Here is a 15,090-nt window from a genome sequence, read left to right on the forward strand (position 1 = left end):
GCCGGGGGGGCCATGGACAACCTTACCTTACATGAAGCACCTCCCTAACTCGAGTCTAGAGGAGGCTCGAAGGCCCCTTGCCTCTCTTTTCCTTTACGTTTTCTCCACACAAGCCCCAACCCAACCCCCCTTCCGTGTCAAGGCGAGAATTTACTACTACTACTACTACCACCACCACCACTACTACTACCACCACCACCACTACTACTACTATTATTTATTACTAATAGAACAAGTACTACCGCCACTACCATTACTAAACGGCCCCCGGGGCGCACCTGCAAGCTGGTGGTAGAGATCCGCAGGGGAAATGGAGCTGCTCCGGGGCAAGCTGCCACTTCCACCCACGACCCCACCGCCTCCGCTACCGCCTCCGCCACCCGGACCGCCTCCACCAACCGGACCGCTACTATCGGACGTCAAGATGGACCGGGCTCGCTGCAGGAGTTCCGCAGGGTTCGCCACAACCTCATTGTCAACGTCGTCGCCGCTGCGGCTGCTGACAACAACAGTAGTTGATGTGGCGCCACCGCCGCGGTTGTGGCCGCCGCCGCCACCGCCACTACCGGTAATGGCAAGCGCGACGTCGCTGTCGTACTGGCGCGGCGGCTGCTGGAGCGAGTCACTGCTGCCGCTGCCGCCGCCGCCACCACGGTTCTCCTGTGGATTTGGAGATAGGCACTTTTCATACGTCATGAGCGATTATGTGAAGTTGTTTTCCAGGTAGCGGAATCATCATTTGGGCAGCATAAGCAGCAGCCCTAGCAGCAGCAGCAGCAGCGGGCTTTGGAAACATCGGACTCCCATCCCCTTGACAAAACTACTGCCGATTTCCTCCGAAAACGGACGAACGAGAAAAGGCGCGTGGCGCGGCGGCATCAAAGGTGTTCAACACACAGCCGCTGCTGGTCCTTCCAAGAACCTGTGATGCCTGCTGGCCGTGCTGCCCCAAGTCCTCCGCCTTAACTCCATTAATTACCATATTCCAGCAAGTGCGGCCCCAGTCCCAGTTTCCGCGACCCACCAGTGGTCGATTGTTCGCCGTGTCGGTTCGCCGCAGGCTCCAATGCCCCGGGCCATGTCCATGTCCTGGGTGGATATGCGGCGGCAGCTCCCCGCCACGTCGGCCGTGCGACGACGGCGACGACGGCCCCGCCGCACCGCCCGACCGGGCACGCGGGCTATCGCCTGAACGGTCTTGGAGCGGACACACGACGCCGCCGGGTGCCGTATTCTCGCTGGTTGTGGAAGGATCGCCAGTGCCAGATGGACTTGGGTAGTTTTGCCACCCGGCCCACTCCGAGCTGCGGGTCGTACCGATCTCGGCCGCGGCCGCGGTGTTGGTGTTACCGCCGTCAGGGTCATTGCTGCCGCCAGGACCGCAGCGCTCGGCTGCCTGCTGGTCAGGGGTAGTCGAAGATTCTTCCGCCGCCGCTGGAGCTTCGCCGCCGTCGCCGGCTCCAGAGTTTCGCCGCTGGCGTAGGTGCGATGTGTCACCCCTGCCGTACGCCGTGACGGAGTACCGTGCGAACAAGTCCTGCAAATCCCCCTGTGACGCCACCACAGCCGCCGCCGCCAAGAGGTCCAAGTCCACGCCATCTTCCCCTACGGCCTCCGCTCCGTCACGCGCCTCGTCGTCGTCGCCGCCGACCTCGCCCGCAGCCGCCGCGTCTTCCTCGCCGTCCTCTGGGTCCCCGCGCGATGACGCGGGCCGCGAGTACGACCGCGCCGAGTCGATGTCTCCGAGGGCAAAGGGCCGTACCAGGGCTCCCCGCGCGGAATCTAGATCAACTTCTGCTACGCGAAGATCTAGATCTGAAATTCGTTCGCCACGGGACCGAGCTGAATCCAGATCCGCGTCGCGGCCACCGTGCAGCAAGCCGCTGCCGTCCCCAAGACCGCGCTGGATCCTGTCGTATCCCATAGCAGAATCCGCGATGCTCTGCGCCTCATCCGGCGTTAATATCTCCGGCGGCACCGTCAGCAAGTCTAATGAAACCAACAGCTGCGCCATCGTCGGCGACGGCGGTGACGGCACCGCTGCCGCAGCCCCGTCATCATCCGGCCTGCCGCTGCCTTCCTCAACTTCCAGCCTGCCCGCACCTGCCGCTGCCACCGGCACGTACCGCAGCAGCTGTGGCTCCTGCAATCGCAGCAACCCGCCGTCTGAGGCGGTGGCAGCGGCGGCACCGCCAAGCAACCCTTCCTCCTCCTCTTCCTCCCTGCCCTGCCACCCTGCCGCGCCGGCATCTGTCCGCTGCTGCTGCTGCTGTTGTTCCTGTTCCTGCGTCTCACCCAACTGCAGCGCCATGCTCCAGAGGCGTTGGTAGTCGGGAGTACGCCACACCGGCCTACTGGTCCGCGGCGCGTGGGAGGTGCCGCGTAGGGATGTTGCCGCCGCAGCCGCCGCTGCTGCTGACGGCGACATAGCCGTGTCGTCGGAGCCGCCGCCGCCGCCGGCTGCCGCCATTGCATTGGCGAGTTCCGCGCGAGCTGCCGCCCGAGCGATGGCCCGTTCGCGAAGCTCCTCTCTGAAGACGTGGCGTGATGACGTGGCGTGGCGTGGGATGACGCGGAAAACACGGGGGACACAGACAAAGGGTCAAGGACAGCAGCAACAGCAACAACATGCAGCTTTCAAGGGGCTAGGGTTTCCAAGGAGCATAACAAGGAGGTCGAAGGAGAGCCTCCTTTGTGTTACAAGAATGTACGACTGAAGCTCCAAAGACCGGGACAGTGTTGACGAGTACGGCGAGGTGTCCCCGACATAACACGAGCCACGGAGAGATTAGACTATTAGGCTATAATGCAACGACGAGACCTCCTCCGCACGCGGGAGACGAGAGAGAGAGAGAGCAGTGGAGATGTTTATGCGGAAGAGGGCTACAACCTCCCCCAGGGGCCCCCCGACCCCGGCCCAACCCAGCCCGACTAGACTCCTGACCTGAAGTCTGGGCGGCCCAGAGCCAACGGCGCGTCCCCACCAGGGCCGCCGGAGCCACCACTGTTGGATTTCGGCCCCGTCCCTTCCCTGTCCACCACATCTTGATCCTGGTGGCCGCCGTTCTGAAGCTGCCACAGCTGCGCGGGGCTGGTTAGATTGGACACACCCGCATGCAACCGCGCTAAAGATGCGTGGAGGAGCGTGTTGACGCCGCCACCGGAAGCAGCCATCTCGGTGACCGGTAAGCCGCTAGCATCGGCTGCTGCCGCCGCCGCCGCTCCTGGTGAAGACGCCGATGCGGCCAGGTCTCGGAGCTCCTCTTCGAGCCGGACAATGAGCGACCCATGGGCCGGTTGAGTTGGCGGGGCGGCTGATACTGCCGCTGCTGCTGGAGCGGCAGGATGGGCGGCGCCTGCGGTTGATACGGAGGCATCGACTGCCGCGGACATATGAGAGGGCTGCGCCGTCACCGTGCCATTGGCGTCACCGTTTGCAGTACCCGCCACCGCAGCAGAAGAAGAAGCAGCGGCAGCAGCGCCGCCTGCAGCATCCTCCGTGGGAGCCTCAGAGGAACCAGCAGCTGTAGCAGCGGCTGTAGGAGCAGCAGCAGCAGCGGCGGCGGCACTTGCGGCCCTGTTCCGCCGACGGTACAGGGCCGGGAGCCCCTCCTCGTCGCTGTCGCTCTCCCCTATTCGTTACGGCGAAAATGGTTTAGTCAGTTGTTGGCAAGCTTTCCGGCCGTCCGGAGTAACGTCGGCGGCCATTTAACGGCCGGGGAACGATAGACGGGAGGTGCCCCAAAGCGATACATGCTTCTACTTGCTGACGTATCTTGGAGGTCAGCCAGCCATGCAGCCATGCAAGTGGACTAGAGGGTTTTACGGCCAGCTCTTAGCCATCCTACCTGCTACAGCCACTCAGCCATCGAGGTGGGCGGCGAGCAAGGCAACAACAGAGCTCTCTGTCCACCTAACACCCACCCACCTTTTTTCCCAACACACGGAGGGGAAAGCAACCCTTCTCCCAAGAGGTGGCGAGGTGTGTTTGCATGTGGATGTGTGTGTGCACTCGTGCCGTAACGAGCCTTCCCCTTCGTGACTCACCTCTCCCTGACGGGAGGCTGATAAACCCCTCTCCTGGCATTCTTCAAAAAGAACCATTTCCTTCCCTCGGCCAACCGACATATTCCTATAACTAAGCCGTGAATCGCCGCTTGGCCGTTTTGCCCTTACCCCTGAATCGTCTCGTTCATCCCATAAATACATGACCCTTGGCGTGGAGCCCGCCTAGCACCACACAGCATCGCACGCGGCTTCAGTCCTTCAAAACCGCGCCCCCTGCCACCCCGCCACCCCTCCTTGCGGAGGTCATGCGGGATGTCCCCCACAACCGGCCCTACCTGGCGGCACTGCTCTGAAGCGCATGGGGTCGTGTGGCTCCGGGGCCTGCAGACGGGCCCTCTCCACCATCTCGTCAAAGGCTCGTCGCTGGGCTTCCCGGGCCTCGTCCTCCTCGCGCCTGGAAGGCAAGGAACGGGAGGGCCCGGCGGAATCCGGGCCAGGCAAGGGCCCAGGGTATGGACACGGCTAGGAAATGAATAAAACCCTAACAGACTCGTAAACGTTGCTCGAGACCAATAGATTAATGTCGAGACAGACAGACAGACAGACTCCGAGACGAACAAGACGGTGGTCATCATGCTGACCCGTGCTGGTTACCCCCACACCCCAGACCCGTAAGACCCCTATCCAGTTCAGTCCGGTCAGGTATCTACCTAATAGTTTCCCTCATGGCCCTCTCCGCCTCCACTCCTCCTCCCTCCACAAATGCCACTGCGAGGCGGCGGTCCTTCGGGAACACCGGGGAGTCATCCAGGTAGTTCAGACTGGGCATGCGGGCCAGCAGAGTCTTGCGGTAGTGCCTGTGCAGTGTTTTAGGGTTGGAATTGAGGCAAGGTGCGGCAGGTTCGGAATCGGGTTGTGGTGAGGTGAGGTTGGGGTGTGTTGTGGGTGGGGGTGAGGAGGGGATGCGAGAGGCGGGAGAGATGCGGGGGGAAATGAGGCAAGGTCGCGAGGTGGTGTAGGGGTTGCGGCGAGGAGACGGGTTAGGGTGGGGCGGGGGATGAGTCGGGCAGGTCTGCGGGTGGGTAGGTGGGTGGGGTGCTTTGAGGCGATAGGTGATGCAAGTGTGGTAGGATCTCGTGCATGGGGGCCCCCGCCGATGTGTGTGTAGAGGGGAGAGGGGGGGTCAGCGGTGCGGGGATCCGGCGGTGTGGGGAGGGCGGCCCATGGCGGCAATAGCAGGAATAGCGGATGTGGCGGAGAGTGGGGGGGGGGAGGATGGGGGGTTGCCATAGAGGAAAGGGGCCGGGTCCACGACGTACTTGTAATTGCTGACTGCTGGATTGCCCATTAGTCTGAGGTAGAGCAGCGGCATAGACAAGATGAAGTCAACTACCTCCGGTGCCTCTAGACGGTTGGAGGCCATGTCCAAGGACTGAAGTTGCGGGCATGCAGCCAAGTCGCGGATGTCGTCGACGGTGTGGAGTCTGTTCCCCGAGATGTTAAGCGTTTTTAATAAAGGAAGCTTCGAAAGATCGTTTATTGTTGAGATCACGTTCTCTGCCAAGTCCAGCGTCTCCAAATTGGTGAGGGCTTGCAGCCCAAGGGTACTGTAAATCATGTTCTTTCCGAGGTACAAGCACCGTAGGTTGACCAATTTGTCCAAGTTCTCGATATCCGAAATCGCATTTTGTTCGAGATACAAGGTCTTTAATCCTGTATAAGCCTGCAGAGCACGGTAAGCATGTCAAGCGCATGCAACCTCGGTGCGAAAACAATGCCTAACATCGTGATTTGCGCACACAGATCAGAAAGCAGATGCCCAGAGCGTTTGCAAAAGTTCGCATGGGTCTGCTAACCGAGGAACCGCTGAGATGATGGTCTTACGTCCAGATTCTCCAGCTTGGTAATACCCTTGCATTGTAAGTGCAAGACATCGTTAAGCTCGGGACAACTTGTATAGCTGCGGAGTATACAGTCCACGGTTAAGTCAACATATATGCCCAGCGGTAACCCAGCAACCCTAATCATGAGCAATACAGTCTCTCACATTTTCAGGTCCTTGCAAAGCTTTCGTAAGGACTCGGGTGTTAGCTGAAACCCCATGTTTTCGTCTATAATTCAAGTCGAGTACAGTGTTCCTAAGACGTATATAGGTCATGCAGCTTACATAGCCTGTACCATGCCAACATTCCTCTCAAACATCACATCGCACATCCGCGCAAAGCTTGCATAGCTGGGAAGGCCGAGTGTCGTACAGCGTCGTGTACGTACCTTGTACCAGACAACGGCATGTTGGTCAAATATGAAGGCCGCCGGCTATCAATCTCGTAGCTGTATTGCGGCCAACCAAGCGCGGGCGTGTAATGAGCGCAAAATTTGTTCGCCTGGTTGCATTTTTGATAGAAAGCAGCTAACGTATAAACGTTGGCGGCTCAGACAAGTCCAACAACCTCGGCGCGCAATGGAGTCATACCATAGCGTTGCCATCATAGGTGGCGGCTTGTCAGGGCTTTATGCGGCGCATTTACTGAAGGAACGGTTCCCCGACGTCGTGGTTCTGGAGGCACAGAACCGCGTCGGCGGCCGCATCAAGCAGGTATGCTGCATCATCCCAGGTTTTTGGTAACGCGCTAATGCTGACCAGCTGAGGGACAAGGTAGCGAAAGGCTCTTCACCCTGGCGGCGTCAAAATGGCAGCCTCCCAAAGCTTGCATATTTCTATTAGCGCTTCCATACTTGCAACTTGACTTTTCAAACTAATATTAAGAAAACCATGCAATCATTTTTGCTTAACCGCTGCGGATTGGCTTTGTAAGCTACCGCGACTTAGTGAAAGTGGAACGCTGTTGGGCTGCACATTGTTCTACCATCTAGCCTTACTTTCGTGCACGCCCTTCCTCCCCATCCTCAACGACCATTCTATTCTCACCTATGAAGCCTAAGCCCTCCGCGTTTCCACCCTCTCTTCTCCACAACCCAATAAGTTCTTTCCTCCTCTCTCACCTTCCCCTTAATTTATGTTTCAGGTCCATGGGATGGCTCCTTGGCCCATTGAGGCTGGACCGGAGTTCGTTCACGGTCGCAATTCCGTCTTTGTTCGCTTCGTGGAGCAGCAGCTGGGTGTGAAGTTTGGGGAGAAAGAATGGCCCGACTGGTGGTACTTCGGTCCTGAAGTCGGAGGGCAGGGACTGATCAACGACCAGGACGTGGACGACGAAGTAGACAAAGTAAGTCTTGAGAAATAGGGGAGAGCATGTGACAGATGTTTGAAAGGCAAGAAGAACGGAGGAATGGAGGACGAGAGAACTTTCGCCCACCGGTGTTGATTTTTTATATGATAACGTTGACTGTCTTTGGTCGTGGACTTCCGAAACATCGGAAATTTCACACCTGCACTTCTCTTCGGCATGCTACGCCCTTCTACAGATATAGTCCATGATATTTAATTATAGTATTAAATATCTCTTAACATACATACACAGTATTTAGCATTCCTGTCTGTCAATTTACTGTTAGGTTCACGATTTGTTCGGAGACTGTGGTGATGAAGCTCACCCACCTCCGGGTCGAGATCAGTCGGCGGCGGAGTGGATGGTGGCTAAGGGCTGTACCCAGCGCCAGATGGCAGTTGCGGACGCGTGCTATGCGAACGACTTCGGTTGTTCGTTAAAGCAGTTGGGTGTGCGAGAGATGATTGAGGAGAACCGCTGCTGGGATTCGGGTAGGTCGAAACTTCAAAGCGAGGGCGGGCTTGGTTTAACACAACACAGCAAATAGGTTTCACACCACGCCTCTTTCATGTTGCCACGTTTTGTAGACGTTTTTTACGATCCCATATCATTGTTCTTACAGCTCCGATCATGTTTTTCATTTGCTTACCTTCATTTCATGATTTCAAACTCAAAACTAAAGATTTCAAACTCAAATTCAAGATCAGGATTTTGTTTTCCCGCTAAATCGGTTACCAGGTGAGACGTATCTTTTAATGGATCGCTCCATGGGCTCTGTGATTACCCATCTGGCCCGAGACGCAAATGTACGAACCAGCTGGGTCGTATCGAGCATATCGTACGGTGGAGAGGCCGGAGCGAAAGGCGGCGTGCGGATTTGCGCGGCTGATGGGCGAGTAGTGCGGTGCCAGGCAGCACTGCTTACGGTGCCTGTGACTATCTTGCAGGTGTGCGTGCGTTCGTGCGCAGAACTGCGTACTGCCTGCAGTGCTTCCCGTCTTTCAGCAGCGTCCGAACATATTTTAGTAATCATCAACGTAGTTTCCGCGTTTGCGAATTCAGAGGCTGCGCGTTATTACAAGCAATTCCCCGATCTTTTAATGTCCTCTTCCCTTGCGTTGTTGCTTTCTCTCCTTTGAGTTCAACTCGGCGGTTTTCGTTCTTTCAAAAAAAACATAAAAATTCACAGTAAAACTCCCTTCTCGATCTACATCTCCATGACTGCGGCCTTCCGTCCCTCGCATGCAGCAAGGCGCCATCACCTTCTCGCCACCGCTTCCGGCGGCGAAGACTGCGGCTCTGTCCCGCGTGCGAATGGGCAACGTGGTCAAGGTGGTGCTGTCCTTCAGCAGGCGATTTTGGAGGGAAGACATGTACGACGTCGTGTGTCCCGGGGCCTTTGCTCCAGAGTTTTGGATGCTCAACTACCCTGTGACAAATCCTGGTGAGCTGTCTAAGAGCTTCCGGGACTCCGAAGAGGACGTCGTCTGGGGCTTATTCCTTAGGGGTCTAAATAATTCAAAAACCACTCAATGTTGAAAGAGATGGATCGCATGACCAGTTTGACATCGCCGGCAGCGCTGCCAGCTCCGAGGCACTCCCCTGATTGCTTTTTTTGCTGCTACCCCGCTGAAGACTGCGGAAGGTCTGCGTCGCTGCCCGAGTTGTCATAGAAGTCATAAAAAAGATCTTGAAAGGACACACGAAGACCATTCGCAGACATGTGCAATCAGAACGCACACCCCTCTCAAGTACTACTGCTGCTTTCTCTGTGGAGCGCCTCAAGTGCTTTAGAAGCAGTTTTCGAGATGAGAAGAAACATGTATTGTGTCACATACTACGTGCGCAGGTGCCGGAACGCCGCATTGTGTCGTTGGTTTTATCGCCGGGGAGCGAGCTGACGAGGTCTCGGCCCTGGGCCCGGAGGCGGCGCAGAAGCGCTTCTTAGAGCAGCTAGATGAGATTTTCGGAACGGCTGCTGACCCACATCCCGCCTCATCTTGTGTCGTGAAGGGCCACGTGGTGGACTGGTCCAAGGTAAGAGTTAAACTCCATATGTTGTGTTCATGACACCATTCCATGGCTCTCGTGATGTTGATGGTGATCGCATCGTTGTCGCGTTTTCCTTGCTTGGAGGCGCTTATTGCGCAAGTTGCAATATAATTCAATAGCGCATCGTGTCGCATGGACGAAAAAGACACAGGCCTCCCGGGGCCGGAATCTCGGATTACGACCTCGTGAATTTCCCAAGGAATTCCGGGTCAAATTGCAATTGGATTTGAGGATTTCACCCAAAATAATTAACATCATGAAACATGGCCATGAAAACGATCTGTAAAAGAAAGCCATTTGTCGATTTATTGTGCAATTTGACCCGGAATTCCTTGGGGAATTCACGAGGTCGTAATCCGAGATTCCGGCCCCGTGAGGGGCCGCTCTTTTTTCGAGATGTATGGTGCCTATCATGTGGAAATAATATCTAAACATATTAACTGCAATATATTTTAATAGTAGATATAACCCTAAGTTAGAAAGATATGTACAGTGGATCTATATTATCTCCGAGGGGGAGGGCGCGTGACGCCGGTCGCGGCGGAGGCGGCAGTGGCAGTGGCGTTAACGAAATCATTGGCTGGGATGACCCATGACCGCGAGGAGGCCTCTCTTCCGCGAGGAGGCTGGACTCAGTTAATCCACCTGAGCTCTGCAACCGCCGTCGCATCAGAAACCCACGACATCCAAAATTCCTCTTGGTAGTTGTCCTTGTTTGATAACCCTCTGCGCTTTTGGAGGGTTTAATCTTTTTGTCTTTTGTACAGCGTGCGCAATTGATATTTTTTTGAAAGGCGTTTTGCTGGTTACATGCGGTGCCGTTAGCAGCAGCTTGAGAAAATGGGGAGTGAGTTGCGTGATGCGTAGAGGCATATCTCGTAATCATGAAAGAAAAGGGTCGAAGATGACAGGAAACATTTTATGTAGTAGTGTGTTATTTTTTTTGCTTTTTTTGTCCCTGGCTGTTATTGCCTTCGTAGGGAAAATAAGAAGCCTCCTGGGCGGATTATCGAAGTTTGCGCTTTGCTTCGATTTCTATTTGCGCCTTGAGTGGCGGTTGTACAGCGGTTGACTGGTTGGTTGGCTTGGTTCGCACAGGAGGGTATCGCGGCGATGAGGAGAAGACATACAGTTTCGGGAATCCTGACCGCGATATATTTCAATGCTTTGTTTACTGAGCCGCTGCCCAAGAGTGAAAACCATGGCCTTATTTTTATGGTGGTTTGTTGTGAGTTGGCGTGTGAGGTCGTTTAAAGAACGCTTTTCAATGGGGGCCACGGGGATGAATTGACGCCGCCTGGGAGTGGTGTACGAGTATCGTCCGGGGGGCCCACAGAGCATCCATGCGGCACTCTCTCCCGCGACTTTTTATAGAGGGCGCTCCAGTCTATCAGCATGCAGCGTCCCATGCCTGAGGAATTAATCACCGGAAAACAACCACACACACTGGAAAATTAATCGTCGTTTGAGAATAAAACCACGACAATCTTAACCACCGGCGTCGTACGGCCCTGAGGAGAAGAACAGTCCCGGGACTCCTGACCCGACGAAAATATTATTATTTTTTCGACTTGCTTTGTTTTCTGAGCCGCTACCGTCCCCGCCGCGCGCACGCACGTGTGCACTCCGCACTCGCTCACTCACTGTCAACACGCACAGCATCTGCGCACTTGCACTCGTTGCATTATCCCCCACTATTACCCCCCACGAGCTTTTTCACCTCCCGTAAGCTTTTCCAGTCCCGCAACTGCCCGACCACATGCCATTGGCCATGTCGGGGTCATCGTCGCATTGTCATCGTGATCATTGGCTCGCGCACAACCCTTCTCCGCCTTCCCCTCCCCCCTCAGGAACCTTTTGTCCGCGGCGCCTACTCGTATCCGTCCCTGGGCGCGGAGCTGGGCGACCGAGCCGCCCTGGCTTCCCCTGTGGCGGGTCGCTTGTTCTTCGCTGGGGAGGCCACTAATGAGGCCATTAACCCCTGCATTCAAGGAGCAATGCAGACGGCGGAGCGGGCGGCGGCGCAGATCCGCGCGGCGCTGGACGCCGTTGCCGTCACCGCGGGTGCTGTCGTACGCAGCAAGCTGTAGAGGGATGCCGGGAGCGATGGAGTGGGATGTCATGTCTGTTGGGATGGAGAATCTCTACTGGGCGTTTGGAAGCGCGGGGGAGGGTTGTGGCGGAGTCGTCGTATGTGCGGTGTACGTGTGTTTGACGGCCCCCCCCCCCGCGGGTCATCGGGTCAGCGCACAAAATTTCCCCATCACAACGGAGCTGACAGCAAGCAAGAGCTCGTTTAATGAGTGCGTTCTGGCTGCATGCACGGCGGGAAGGCAGGAAGCAGCCTTTCCATGAAAAAGGTGACTTACTGGCTGGTAAGGAAAGTGGCGTTGGCGATGGGGGGGTGCAACAGCAGCAGTGTTGTGTTATGTTGTTCATTCTCTCGGGCGATTGTGGGCGGCTGAAGTGGGGATGATGGCGGACCCGCAGCTGCCGGAGGAGGACGCGCGTGACGGCAGAGTGTGAGTGCGAATGTGCGAGCGCTTATGACTTGAGTGAGAGTCAGAGTGTACGAGTGTGTGCGTGAGAGTGAGTGTATGAGCTTGACACCAGTTGGTGTTGTCGCTGTGCGGTGTTCGCCTTTTTCCCGTTTACATGGCTCTGAGGCGGACTGCTGTGGCTTGTGATCTACACCTCTTATCTATCTATATCGAGATGAAGCACTGCTAATGATGGAGAGGTTCACTGCGCGACTGCATTTACTATTGATGGCATTGCTTGTGAGCTGGATGATGTTGATGCTGCGGTCTAGATCCAGAGACACGCAGGCGGCATGACACGGAAATGGCGCTGGCTACTCCGATATAAAGTGTTTACTTGGCGCTTCTTTTCCTTTTCCCTGTTCCGTTCCGGTCATAATGGCGCTTTTCCTCCCGCTATTGCTGCTACTTCCAGGCTTGTCAGATAGATGGGTTTTTTCGTCAGTCGTTGCGATTTTCACTTCTTCCTGCAAAGGTGGCGGTGGTGGTGGCTGGCGGCTGGCGGCGGTAGCTGCCCCGCGTCGGAACAAATCATTTTACCTTCACCATGATGTGATAATGGTTTCTTAATTTTTCCTGCATGTATTTTAGCCGTTGGCGCGGAGAGATGGATGAGTGATGGAGGTGCATTTTTCTGTGGTGACCGTCTGTGTACCGACTCAACGACCTGAGTTTGAAGCCAAGCTTACCCCGGGATGTGTGTGTATGTGTGCGCAACGTTAACAACAAGGTATTTCGTGACGCCTGCGTTTGTGCGAGCAACGGCAGAGTGCAAGGGAGGTGTGAGCTTTGCATGAACCATGCGCATCTGCTGCTACACACCCAGTTAGTACGAAGGGGTGAGAACGAATGCTTATTTAGGCTAATGCTGTTTAGGCTACACGCGCTACGCTGTATGTCGTGTCAGGTAGTGGGCGTTAGCGGCATATCCCGCCAAAGGGGACAAAAGGTGGCTGTGAAGCGAGTCAGGTGATTTTAACTTGTAAGAACCATGTCGGACGTGTCTTTTACCTTCTCGCGGCTCACGTGCTGCAACATTTAAGTGGTGCTCAAAAATGGTTGTCGGAAACGCCGATCATATCAATCAACTTGCAGCTTGAAGGGACGAAGGAGATGGGAGGTGCATGAGTCAAGCTTGGCCTCAACTGGCAAGTGGTAACGCAGCGCTGAACGGACCTCGGGGAGGCGGCAAGCTGGAGGGGGAAGGTACGCATTGTCGCGGATTGACAGGCTGCTCGATCGGCGGTGGTTCTTGGATGCTTCAACGAGTCGCCCATACGTGTGTGTGCTTGTCGTCCATCAACTTCAGACCGCGCATCGGCTGAACGAATGTAGGGGTCCACTGTAACAGTGAAGTTAGTACGGCCTGGCCGAGTTCTTTTTGGCCCACCCTAAAGCCCACAGTGTTGTGCGGGAGGCGTTCCTAGGGTCGCTGCACTCGACCCGTTCGTGGTCCACTGTAACAATCGCGTTCTGAACGAATATAGGACCCACACTGTTGTGCTGACGCACTCGACCCGTTCGGGATCCGCTGTAACAAATAAGGACGGTGTATAAAGCGGGCGGGCCCCTCACAGCATGCAAGCAAAAAAAATGGAACCCCGGATCCCCGCCCTCGGAGTCTCAGTAGCACAATCCTGTCAGCCAGCCAGTCACCTACATTACAACGCAAATAACGCAAGCCAACAATATCAAGGCAGTCCAATGCAAAATTAAACAAACCAAAGCAAATAAGGCTATTGTACAAAACGATACGCATCATGTTTTTTTTCAGCAACAGCGCACACGCGCTGTCAGTCCAGCTGCAGCTGCCGCTCCCCGAAGAAACGAAAAACGGAAAAAAAAGCCTACTCCGAAACCCTATTCGGTCATCAGAGAGGCCGTCCAGGACTGAGCTGAGCAGGCAGCGAACGGTGAACACGCAGAGGCCTTCATTTTGCCCATTAATCAAACTCTGCAGACTCTGCAGAACTCTGCAGAATTCGCGAAGACTCAATCAAAAGGGCCGGGCCCCGGGCAACCTGCTGCCCCTCTATAAGGAATCCACCGACCTGCGGGAGGTGCGAAGTCCAGCACTCGCAACGCTCAACGCCAAAAGACCAACCTCTCGTCCCATGAATTATGGAAGGCGGTTGACGCACCGTCACCTTCCCCCCTGCCCGCCATCGCGGGCCAGTCGTTACATGTCGCCCGCGGCCCCTGAGCACACATCTAAACAACCGCCCGCTGTCCCATGTCACCTTTACAATGTTGCCATCACCACCTGCGCTATAACTATCATCATCATCATCAGCAGCAGCAGCAGCAGTTGCATAATCAGTAATAAAAGAGGCACGGCGCGCCGCGCGGCGCAGTTTGTGCATAATACAAGCGTCACATGGCGCCCGCCGAGTAGATCGGTTCACATGCATCGGTCACCCGTGTCACGCGCCGCGCACAACGCCTCTCAACATACATACAAACACACACACATGCGGTCGAGCAGGAGGGGATAGTGGCCCCTCACGCCCCTCTCCTCCCACCACAAGAAGGATAGTGCTTCGGGGCGGTCGTTCCCGTTGGGGTACACGGCTAGGTGCCCCTGGCCAGCACAAGGCCCGGATCGACATAGCAAGGTAGCAAAAGCGCGCCCAAACCCGTATATACCCACTCCACCCACCCAACGATTAGGGGCACGTGGAATGCGCACCCGTACGTATGTATGTGTGTCTCTCAATCGGTGCAAAATGCAGTGCAGTACAGTGCAGTACGCTTCCAATGCAGTACGCACGGGACGCGCAACGAACGGCCTGAAGAGGTGTGTGTGTAGCACCCACCCTATTCGCCCTGTAGAATAAGCCTTGGCTTCTGGAACCATATGACACATTGGCACAAGTGGCCCAGAAGCCTCCCACTCTGTAAAAATAACAACACCAACACCAACAGCAGCAGCAACATCAGTACACCCAACGAGGCCTCCTCTTCCTTCAATAAGGAAGCCGCTCGTGTGTCCATACCCTCGCAATCTCCCGCCCGCGCCGCCGTTCCGTAGTTCAGCAAAACACGACAGACATACGCGAGACGTACATACACACAATGCGAGGCACTACGGGACTGAAGGGGGATTCCAGGGGGGACGTAAGGCCCTCTCATCTCAAGGGGGGTATGACGATAAAACCTCAAGCTTCGACAAAAACTCGTTCGCGCAACCAAATCCATACACATAAGAACTCATATACGCACATAGAAACATACATACACACGAACACAAGCCAGCTGAA

At 55.9% G+C, this 15,090-nt stretch overlaps 2 protein-coding genes across 2 annotated transcripts; one reads left to right on the plus strand and one right to left on the minus strand.

The window, feature by feature from the left end:
- Positions 1 to 4,714: 4,714 nt before the first annotated feature.
- On the minus strand, positions 4,715 to 6,197 carry VOLCADRAFT_65159 (uncharacterized protein; the record flags this gene model as incomplete). Its single annotated transcript, XM_002954737.1, has 4 exons — positions 4,715 to 4,865; positions 5,328 to 5,731; positions 5,893 to 5,959; positions 6,154 to 6,197. The coding sequence occupies 4 exons, from the start codon at positions 6,195 to 6,197 to the stop codon at positions 4,715 to 4,717; spliced, it is 666 nt and encodes a 221-aa protein (XP_002954783.1).
- Positions 6,198 to 6,310: 113 nt separating this feature from the next.
- On the plus strand, positions 6,311 to 11,380 carry VOLCADRAFT_106517 (amine oxidase-like protein; the record flags this gene model as incomplete). The annotated part of the gene is made up of 8 exons (XM_002954687.1): positions 6,311 to 6,604; positions 7,035 to 7,235; positions 7,525 to 7,729; positions 7,977 to 8,185; positions 8,487 to 8,682; positions 9,088 to 9,275; positions 10,950 to 11,015; positions 11,141 to 11,380. The coding sequence occupies 8 exons, from the start codon at positions 6,311 to 6,313 to the stop codon at positions 11,378 to 11,380; spliced, it is 1,599 nt and encodes a 532-aa protein (XP_002954733.1).
- Between the last annotated feature and the right edge of the window lie 3,710 nt (positions 11,381 to 15,090).

The sequence above is a fragment of the Volvox carteri genome (genome assembly GCF_000143455.1).
Source record: "Volvox carteri f. nagariensis unplaced genomic scaffold VOLCAscaffold_45, whole genome shotgun sequence".
NCBI classification, from domain to species: Eukaryota; Viridiplantae; Chlorophyta; class Chlorophyceae; order Chlamydomonadales; family Volvocaceae; genus Volvox; species Volvox carteri.